The sequence below is a fragment of the Myotis brandtii genome, unplaced genomic scaffold, assembly GCF_000412655.1.
Source record: "Myotis brandtii unplaced genomic scaffold, ASM41265v1 scaffold480, whole genome shotgun sequence".
NCBI lineage: Eukaryota > Metazoa > Chordata > Mammalia > Chiroptera > Vespertilionidae > Myotis > Myotis brandtii.
This window is the reverse complement of record NW_005368342.1, coordinates 492675-504158: the sequence shown is the minus strand read 5'-3', so window position 1 is coordinate 504158 and position 11484 is coordinate 492675. Positions and strand designations below refer to the sequence as shown.

Here is an 11484-nt window from a genome sequence, read left to right as displayed (position 1 = left end):
CAGAATAAACTGGTGAATATAATAGAAGCAGGGGCATAGAAAGGGAGTGGACTGACAATTCTTGAGGGGAAGGAGGTGTGAAGGGTGCGGGAAGAGACTGGACAAAAATCTTACACCTATGGATGAGGACAGTGGCAGGGGGTAAGGGCATGGGGTGGAGTGGGAACCAGGTGGAGGGGCGCTATGGGGAGAAAAAGAGGAACATCTGTAATAATCTGAACAATAAAGATTTATTAATTAAAAAATAAAATAAAAAAATATTCTCTCTCTCTCTCTAAAAATGGAGTTCTTTCCATTTGCAACAGCATGGATGGAACTGGAGAGCATTATGCCAAGTGAAATAAGCCAGTCGGAGAAAGATAAATATCACATGATCTCACTCATTTATGGAATATAATGAACAACATAAACTGATGAACAAAAACAGATCCCCAGACACAGAAACATTGATCAGACTGTCAAACCTCAGAGGGAAGGTAAGGGAGGGTGGGAGTAAGGGGGAGAGATCAACCAAAGGACTTATATGCATGCATATAGGCCTAACCAATGGACATAGACAACAGGGGTGTGAGGGTATGAGTGGGGGGTGGGGGGTAATGTAGGAATAAGGACACATATGTAATAACTTAGTCAGTAAAAAAATTTTAAAAAAGGTAAATGGAATAAATGCTCCAATGTAATGACAATGGGTAGCTAAATGGATAAGAAAAGAAGACTCACATATATGCTAGTTAGAAAAGTCTCACTTCAGATCAAAATACATACCAAACTGAAAACAAAGAGATGAAAAGATATGTTATGCAAAATATATTTTATGGAAACAAAAATAAAAACCAGGATAGTCGTATTTATGACACACAAAACAGACTTTAAAGCAAAAGCTATATATGAGACACAGAACAAGATTACATAATAATAAAAATTCAATCCAACAAGGGGATATAACCCTTGTAATAGTCTATGCACCCAACACAGGGACATCTAAATGTATAAAGCAAAACTTGATGGACATAAAAGGAAAAATCAACAGCAATTCAATCACAGTAGGGGACTTTAACACAACGTTGAAATCAATGGATATATCTTCCAGAGAGAAAAACAAGGAAATGGTGGCCTTAAATGATACAGTAGAGCAGTTGAATTTAAATGCTATTTCAAGAGAATTTAATCTTAAAATAGCAGAATATACATTCTTTTCTAGTGCACATTGAATATTTTCTAGGATAGAGCACATGTTAGGACACAAAATAAGTCTCAATAAGTATAAGAAAATTGAAATCATATCAAGCATCTTCTCTGACCACAATGGTATGAAACTTGAAATCAATTAAAAGGAAAAAACCTGAAAAACACTTTAACTCCTTCAGACTAAATAACATGTTACTAAACAATGAATGGATTACAGTGAGATCAATAAAGAAATAAAAAGATATTTTGATACAAATGAAGATGAAAACTCAAAAACTCAAAATCGATGGGATACAGCAAAGCAATCCTAAGAGGGAAATTAATAGCAATACAGGCCACCTCAAGAAACAAGAAATATCTCAAATAAACAATCCAAACTTTCACCTAAAGGAACTAGAAAAAGAAGAACAAACCAAATCCAGTTACTATAAGGAAGAAAATAATAAAGATCGCAGCAGAAACAAATAAAATAGAGTCTAAAAAAACAGTACAAATGATCAATGAAAACAAGAGCTGGTTCTTTGGAAAGATAAACAAGATTGATAAACCTTTAATGAAAATCATCAAGAAAAAGAACAGAGAGGACCCAATAAATAGAACCAGAAATAAAAGAGAAGAAATAAATGACACCACATAAATACATGGAATTATAAGAAAATACTATGAACAATTATATGCAAACAAATTGAACAACCTGGAAGAAGTGAATAAATTCTTAGAAACATGCAATCTTCCAAGACTGAATCAAGAATAAATAGAAAATCTGAACAGACTAATTACAACAAACAAAATCTAAGCAGTAATGAAAAAAACTATCAATAAACGAAAGTCTTGGACCAGATGGTTTCACAGATGAATTTTATCAAAGATTCAAAGAACTAACACCTATTTTTCTCAATGTATTCCAAAAATTTCAAGAGGAAGGAGTACCCCCTAACTTATTTTACAAGGCCAGTATTATTGTGCTTCCAAAACCAGATAAAGACATTACAAAGAAAGAAAATTATAGGCCAATGTTCTTGATGAACATAGATTCAAAAATCTTCAACAAAATATTCACAAACCAAATTCAACAATACATTAAAAAGATCAACTACAATGATCAACTGGGAATTATTCCTGGTCTGAAAAAATGGTTCAATATCCACAAATCAATTACCATGATACACAACATAAAAGAAATAAAGGATTAAAGTCATATGGTCATATCAATAGATGCAGAAAAGCATTTGATAAAACCCAGCATCTATTTGTGATAAAACTCCAGCAAAATGGGAATAGAGGATCATACATCAACATAATAAAGGCTACTTATGACAAACCCACAGGTAACACCATACTCAACGGAGAAAAACTAAAAGTCTTTCCCTTAAGATTAGGAACAAGACAGGGATGTCCACTTTCATCAATCTTATTCAGCATAGTACTGGAAGGCCTACATATAGCTATCACACAAGAAGAATAAATAAAAGCCATCTAAATTGGAAAAAAGTAGTTAAACTGCCATTATTTATAGATAACATGATAATAGATATAAAGAACTCTAAAGATTTCACCAAAAAAGTACTAGAACTTATAAATGAATTCATAAAGTATCAAGGTACAAAATAATTATATAGAAATCGGTTGCATTTTTGTAAACCAGTAATGAATTAAAAGAAAGAGAAACTAAAAGCAATCTTATTTACAATTGCATAAAAAAGATGTAGAAAAAAATCTAAACAAGGGTGTAAATTAACCCTGTATTTGGAAAGTTATAAAACATTGAAGAAAAAAATTAAGAAGCCACATACAACACAGTTAAAATGTCCATTCTATCCAAGGAAATCTATAGATTCAACACAATTCCTATCAAAACACCAATGGCATTTTTCACAGAAATAACACAATCCAAAAATTTACATAGAATTAATATATTCCCTGAATGGTCACAGTAACCTTGAGAAAGGATGACAAAGTTGGAAGTATCACAATACCTAATGTTAAGCTACACTACAAGGCTAGAGTAAAGAAAACAGCACAGCATGGTGCTGGTATAAAAACAGACACATATATCAATGAAACAGAACAGAGAGCCCAGAAATAGATATTGATTGACCCATGCCTATATAGTCAATTAATATATGACAAAAGAGGCAAGAACATACAATGGGGTAAATAGTCCATTCAATAAGTGGTGTTGGGAAAATTGAACAAATAAATGCAAAAAAAAGAAACATATCCACTGACACCATATACAAAAATAAACTCAAAATGTATTAGTTAAAATGTAAGACTTGAAACCATAAAACTTCTAGAAAAAAACATAAGCAGCAATTATTTTTCTTATAGATCTCCTTGGTCAAAGAAAACAAAGGACAAATAAACAAACAGGAATATATCAAACTAAAAAGTTTTACAGCAAAAGAAGCCATCAGAAAAAGGAAAAGACAACCTACTGAATAGAAGAACATATGCATAATGATACATCTGATAACTGGAAAATAACTAATTTATTAAAAGCATATATAACTTGCCCTGACCAGTTTGGCTCAGTGGGTAGAGCGTTGGCCTGCAGACTGAAAGGTCCCAAGTTCGATTCTGGTAATGTTTCTCTCTCATCGATGTTTCTAACTCTCTACCCCTCTCCCTTCCTCTCTGTAAAAAATCAATAAAATATATATTTTTTAAAAAAGCATATATAACTCAATGCCAAAAAAACAAACAATCCAATTAAGAAATGGGCAAAGGACCTGAATAGACATATACAGATGACAAGTAGATAAATGAAAAGATGTTTGACATCAATAGTCACCAGAGAATGCAAATTAAAATGAAGGCCCCTGACCAGCCAGTGTTGCTCAGTGGTTGAGCATCAACCTATGAACCTAGAGGTCATCAACCTATGAACCTGGTCAGGGCACATATAAGAATCAACCAATGAGCCCTAACCGGTTTGGCTCAGTGGATAGAGCATCGGCCTGCGGACTCAAGGGTCCCAGGTTTGATTCCGGTCAAGGGCATGTACCTTGGTTGCGGGCATATCCCCAGTAGGGAGTGTGCAGGAGGCAGCTGATCGATGTTTCTCTAGCATCGATGTTTCTAACTCTCTACCTATATTTTAAAAAAAAGAATCAACCAATGAATGCATAAATAAGTGGGACAACAAATCAATGTTTCTCTCTCTTCCTCTCTCTTTACAAAAATAAAATTTAAAAATCTTCAATGAGATATTACCTCACTCCTGTTAGAATGGCAATCATCCATAAATCAACAAACAAGAAGTGTTGTTGAGGATGTGGAGAAATGGGAACCCGCATGCACTGTTGGTGGGAATGCAGATTGGTTTAGCGGCTATGGAGAATATGGACGTTCCTCAAAAAATTAAAAATAGAACTGCCTTATGACCCAGCAATTCCATCTCTGGCTATATAGCCAAAGAAACCCAAATCATTAATTTGAAAGTATACATGCACCTCTATATTCACTGCAGCATTATTTGAAATAGCCAATATAAGTCAGAGAAAGACAAATACCATATGATTTCACTTATATGTGGAATTTAAATAACTAAATAAATTAACAAATAATATGAAAATAGACTTATAGATACAGAGAACAGACTGATAGTTGTCAGGGGGGGGGGAAGGTTTGGTGGGCTCAGTAACGGATTAAGAAGTACTAATTGGTAGATACAAAATAGTCATGGGGATGTGAAGTACAAAATGGGGAATATAATCAATAATATTATAATAACTATGTGTGGTGCTAGGTGGGCACTTGAGAAACATTTGTGGGATCACTTTGTAAAGTATATAATCATTTAACCACTATGCTGTTTTAACTAATACAAAATAATATTGAATGTAAAAAAAGCATATATATATATACATATATAGTGGCCCGGTGCATGGCATTTGTGCATGGGGAGAGGGGAGGGGGGATATCCCTCAGCCCGGCCTGCACCCTCTTCGATCTGGGACCCTTTGAAAGATGTCCTACTGCCAGTTTACAGGTATGGGGCCTAAACCGGCAGTCGGACATCCCTCTCACAATCCGGGACTGCTGGCTCCTAACCACTCACCTGCCTGCCTGCCTGCCTAATTGCCCCTAACCACTCTGTCTGCCTGTCTAATCACTGCTAACCTCTTGCCTGCCTGCTCGGTGCACATCATAGCTACCGGTCTTTCCACCATTTGGTTGATTTGCATATTACCCTTTTACTGTCCTGATCACCTCCAACTGACCCCCACTGATGGCCTGATCACCCCCAATTGGCCCCCCTGCTGGTCTGCTTACCCCCATGGGGGTGTGGCCAGCCTGGGTGAGGGGCTGAGGGCCCTTTTCAGGCTGGCCATGGTCCCCAGCGACCCAAGCTCCCAGCTTCTCCTTTTTTTCTTTTTTTTTTAAGTGCCTCTTTGAGCGGAGGCCATGGCCAGCTGGAAGCAGGTATCTGGGATTTATTTATCTTCTATAATTAAAACTTTGTAGCCTTGAGCAGAACCCAGGGCCAGCCAGGGCAGGCGGGAAGCTTGGCTTCCTCCATCCCCGGGAGCAACCCAAGCCTCCTGCTCGCTCCAGCTCCATGGCTGCTGCCGTCTTAGTTGGGTTAATTTGCATACTTGCCCCTGATTGGCTGGTGGGCGAGGCTTGTGGGTATAGTAGAGTGGTGGAGTGATGGTTAATTTGCATCTTTCTCTTTTATTAGTGTAGATATATATTATTTACATATATATACTAGGCTTACATACATATGTTAGGCATATATATACACACATAGTAGGATTAGGTCAAGAATAATGGATGGAACAGGGGGTTGGAGTCGCTGAAATGAAGACCTCAAGTAGAGGGTTTGCTGTGGGGAGAAGAATGACACATCTTACTTTAATCCAAGAGGTAATGGGTAGAGAAAAGTTAAGGCAGAGAAGGTGGTTGAAAAAATTCACCTTGATCTTCTTAGATAAGGAGAAGATGAATAACTGATACTAGGAATAGGACAAAAATGAACAAATTTATTGGCATACAGCATGGGTACAATAATTGGATGTCACAGAGCATAAAACAAACATGGGGTAATGTTTATCTGTATTTTTTTGTGAGTAGAGCTCAGTAGTCCAAGAGCATGAGCAAAGACACGGTCTATTCCAGAACTGAGAAACAGCACAGTGGTTGAGGGAGAGGGATGAGGGGCTGAGACCTAAATAAGGCAGATATGAAACAGGGGACCAGATTCATGGGACAAGGTTTAAATACAGAAGGAGGCAGGTAAAAAAAAAATATTGAAGTGAAAGAAGCTTGGATCAGTGAGCAGAAAAGTTGGAAAGTTCAGAGTAATTCCTCTGAGCCTCAGTTTCTTTATCTGTCAGTAAAGGAAATCATGAGCATTGCTTTATTGCTTGTAAGCATGGACTATGATAAGAAATATACAGATTGATTGGCTGTGATCAAGTTCCTAACCAGATGGGTTCAGAACTAACTTACAGAAAGGTGAAAATTTCAACTTGTTTCTCTTTAAAGTACACAGTCTTGGACTTTCTGGACATTCCCTGCTCTCTCTGCTTGACCAGATTGTAAACTCTCAGAGAACTGGGCCAGTATTCATATAATTATCTCAGAGTAAGACAACACTTGTTTCCCCCAAAATTAATAGACCAAAACCTACAGCATGCACATTGTTATTACAACTCAACTTGGAAAACAAATCCTTTCAGTCAAACACAGGAGTCTCAAACTAACATCAGTCTCCTAACACAATTGGTGAGAGCCAGTTTGATGACATTCCTTATATAGAGATATCCTCAGAGGATAGTGATTTTTAGGAGGTTCTGATGACAATTCCCTAAAAACAGTTTGTTCCCAAAATGTTTTGAGCAATGGCAGGCTTGTGGGAAAACACGTCTTCCCTTCCAAAGAAATCTCTTGGAAGGCAGCAAGACTCATTTAGATATATCATTGCTGAGCTGTTCATTTAAACCCCTGCCTACAATAGATAGATAGATAGATAGATAGATAGATAGATAGATAGATAGATAGATATAGATAGATATAGATAGATTTCAGAGAGGAAGGGAGAGGGAGAGAGAGATAGAAACATCAATGATGAGAGGGAATCATTGACTGGCTGTCTCCTGCATGCCCCCTACTGGGGATCGAGCCCACATCCCAGGCATGTGCCCTTGACTGGAATCAAACCCGGGACCCTTCAGTCCGTAGGTCAACGTTCTATCCACTGAGCCAAACCAACTAGGGCCCTACAGTCTTTATGTACACAGTTTGTAGTATTCCCAGGATAATGTTGTAAGAAATAGCCAGACCTTGATTAACCAGAGTTAGTCTTCATCGACACCTGAACTAGAACTTATAGTTGACTTTAGGAAAAGGGAGGAAAATTGAAAGAAACTACGTATCTAGTAAATGTCACGTTCCCCTTTACCATCTTTATTTAACCTACAGCAGGACAAGTATTATCTCCTGCCCTATTTCCCCGAGTCCAAAATTTTTCTTTCTTTGTGATTTTACAACCCAATACCCCTCCAGCCCCCCCGCCCTCACACACACACACACACACACACACACACACACACACACACACACACACATCGATCTTTCTTCTCTGGAATAGACATTCTACTGAGGTGTATCTAGAATCAGGTTGTCCATGGATATGCTCACCAGAGAGGGTTGCTCACCTTTGACCACAAACTTCACAATGTTGCTGCATTGCTCAGAGCCTACCCGGCCCTTAGCAGTACAGAAATAGGAGCCTGAATCAGCCAACACTGCAGCCTTGAAAAGTAAGGTACTCAAGGATGCTACTTTGATGGGTTCTGAGTTGTTAGTCTGTTCCTTGTACCAAACATAACTGATGGGAGGAGAACCCTGAGCCTGGCATTGAAGGCTAATACTCATTCCCTGGAGCACTGTGAAGCCATAGCCATTGCCAGTTGTCACTGTGGGCTTGGAAACAGGGACTGCAAAGGGAAGACAAGAGAAGAGGCTCTGGTAAGTTACAAGAATATGGGAACACAAAACTGAAACATATTTTCTGGGTATAGGGATATGTACATATCTGCAAAGGGAACTAAAAGGGGGTCCTGACTTTGGAAGAAAGAAGCAAACAGGACAATGTAAATAAAAATACCTTCCTTTAGAAGATTAGGTACTGTTTTGTATTATCTGGGTTTTGGACTACCTGGAGTTAAAAATCAACTGACTGTAAAAAGATAATATAGCTTTTTTTTTAAGCTCGAGAAGTTTTGGGATTATTTAGCCATTGAATTACAGGAGATATTTGTAAAATTATCAAGTCAACAAAACTCATCTTAGCTGACCCTTGCATCCCTGTACCCAGAGCTTCTCTGTCAGCATCAATTTAATATCCAATATCCTGATAAGATATCCTCATTTTTATGAGTTTTAAGACCCAGAGCCCAAAGAGGACAACAAAGCTATGGATGCAAGACTTTTTATGACACTCAAGGGGTAGAGATTTGAAGGCCAAGAACCCTTCCCAACATTTTTAAAATTATGCCATGAAAGTATTCCTGTGGATACTTTGCCTGTACACTTCCTCTGATTAGAACAAATGTTTCTGGGTTTCTCAGGGTTTCCTAGGTTTATAGTCCTCTATTGAGTCGTTGCCTATCAGTACTTTCTTACCCCCTCAGTGACTCACGTTTCTGGACGCGAAGCTCAATGATCTTATCTCTCACCACTTGGTTGCCATTAGGAGTCTGCCAAGTGACTTCACAAGTGTAGTGGCTCCGGTCATCCATCTCCAGGGTCTTCAGTTGGAGGGACACATCTCCTAGAACCTCACGGTTAATGTGCAGGCGGCCCCGGTACTTTGCTTGCTGGATATGATCTCCAGAGGAGTCACGTAGGAAGATGGTGATTGGGTTTGAGTCACGTCGTACCAGCCACTTTACCAAGACTTGGGTGTAGCCTTTCAGAGGAGCAAAGGTGCAAGGAATATTCACATCCCCTTTCCAAGGTCCTGTCACACTCTCAGGCGCTTCAAGAATGGGATGGCCTGAAGATGGGCAACAGAGGAAGAATACAGACATAGATGGCACACCCACCTGGGAGCTAGGGTGGCTCTTTTCCACTAATCTTCCTCCAGCTGTCCCAAATCTCCCTTCCTTTTTCCTAAAATCATTCTCATACTCCCCTCCTGGGGAACAGAGCATAATTCTGCTCTGAGGACATCTAGAGCAGCTGAAAATGCCTTTGTCTATGCATATGTATGTCTTCCCTCTAACCCTGGGGAAACTGCAAGGCCTGGCTCACATTATCCTCTCTGGGAACTTGCTGGGGATTCTCACATAGATCACTCTGTTCTGTCAAGAACAAGGACAGCCAGTCCCAATTTCCCAGTCCTGGAAGTCATTTTTAGTATTGGGTCAAACATAACTTTTCCACCTCAGAATAGGGTTATGGGACAGAGTTCATAACCAGACTTCTAATAATCTCATGTTATTCCATTTTCACTTTTTTTCTTCCCCTCTCCTTTCTTCCACCCATCCTTTCATCTTTATCCTCTTTGTCCTCCTTCTTTTTAGTGTTCTTTTCTCCTCTTCTTCCTACTTGTTCAGTAGTAGAATAAAGAGAAAGCATATGGTAGGCACAGGGCATCACAGGAAAGGTAACTTTATACTATTTCTCAAGTACTTTTATTTACAAAGTGAAGGTAACCTCAATAGCATTGACTTACACATTCCAACAATCCCTGTGGTACTCAGAGAACCTAAAAAAACATTGAGTAGTAGTGCCTAGTAAATTCAGGAGGGTAGTGAAAGGCTGCATGATGAGTAAGAATAATACCACCAATATAAATCCAAGGTCTGCTCTACCATATATCTGTCTGTGTGACCGTGGGTAAATTGCTAAACGTGTCTGAGCTTTATCAATAAAACGTAGGTGATAATAAACCTTACACAGAGGATTACTATGAAGATAAAATGAGCTCATAGGTGTTAAAGCACCTAGAATAGTGGTTGGCATTCAGTAGGTGTTGGATAAATGCCAGTCCTGTCCCATGTTTCAAGGGAAACTTCTCATATTTGTCTTGATTCTTCTTATCCTACAGAAATCTTCACTATGTTTTCCCTAAGGTGGATAGATCAATTAGATTGGATCATAGTCTGCTTTAATAATGACCTAAAAGAGAAGTTAAGGCATGAGCAGGCAAGGAAGTCACCCTTCACAACCTGATGGAACCCACCAAATTATGGGCAGGTAATAGGCCATCCCTGGTTTGTAGGGTAGCTGAAAAGCACACAGTAGCCTCTGCCTCCAAAAACAGGGCTGGCATGGAAGTCAATGTGAATTGTTGGCCAAATTAACCAATACTCCTGACTTTCCTGGAAGATTGGTTAGGGAAAATCTATTTCAGGAAAGCCTCAACACTTGAGTGGATGCTCTACACATTATGGAGCCATGAAAACCACTAAATGGTTAGGTACTTAGTACAACAGGTCTTGGGGGACCAGGCAAGATAGTGTTTTAGAGATTTCTAGAACTGCATACATCTAAGGGCTTTTATAAACCACTTAGTCACATTCTCTCATGGTACATATGGGCAAGGCTGAGGCTCAGAGAGAGAAAGATAATTATCCAAAGTGACACAGATAGCAGGAACAGATCTTGGCCTCAAGGCCTAGAATAAAGGCTTTCAGAAGCTACTGCCTTCTTACCTTCTTAACTTATTAAACTTATTAAGGGGTTTCTGGCTTCAGTTGTGGCTAAAGCCAGCAACCCCCTTACCTGGGCCTACTTGGCATGGCTTAAAGGGATATTATCCTATGATTGGATAATATCCCCTGACTGCCTGGAAAAGAATTCTCCCATCTGTTGGCTACTTTCTAAAAATATTTTCCTAGAACTTTAGAGCCTTGTTCTTTTCCCTTGGGAAAGAATTGAATTGTATTCAAATATTAGCTCCCTTCAAGAGAAATACCAGGGATGAGCATTGACTCAAGAGGTTTTGTTGGAAAAGGGTTTAACTTTAGAAAGAGGGAAGAATACGGGGCCCATTCTAGTCCAGGACCTGGACTTAGGGGAAAAAAAGTCTGTGGCCTGTGTAATGGCCTTAAAGAAAGGAAAGACCTAGTTTTCTGGGTGTGGACCCCTTTACAGAACTCAGTATGGATCCCTTTTTGAATCTTGTTCCTCCTACCATTACACAGACGGTGAGATCTTCCCATAACTCCACATTTCTATGTCTGGCCACTCTTCCTCTTTTGTGCTGCCTCCTAGATAGAGTATTAACTTAGATAATAAAAGTTTATAAAATTTTATAATGTTCATAAAATTCAA

General features: G+C 38.8%; 1 protein-coding gene across 2 annotated transcripts in view; it reads right to left on the bottom strand.

Annotated features, from left to right (window-relative positions):
• Positions 1-11484, bottom strand: part of VSIG4 (V-set and immunoglobulin domain containing 4) — a 34679-nt gene that overhangs the window by 21316 nt on the left and 1879 nt on the right. For both annotated transcript variants that reach the window (XM_014547676.1, XM_005876171.2), the window contains exons 2-3: positions 8843-9199; positions 7857-8138 (exon numbers count right to left, since the gene is read on the bottom strand). In XM_014547676.1, coding sequence (XP_014403162.1) covers positions 7857-8138; positions 8843-9199 — 639 coding nt within the window. The remainder of the gene's footprint in view (positions 1-7856; positions 8139-8842; positions 9200-11484) is intronic.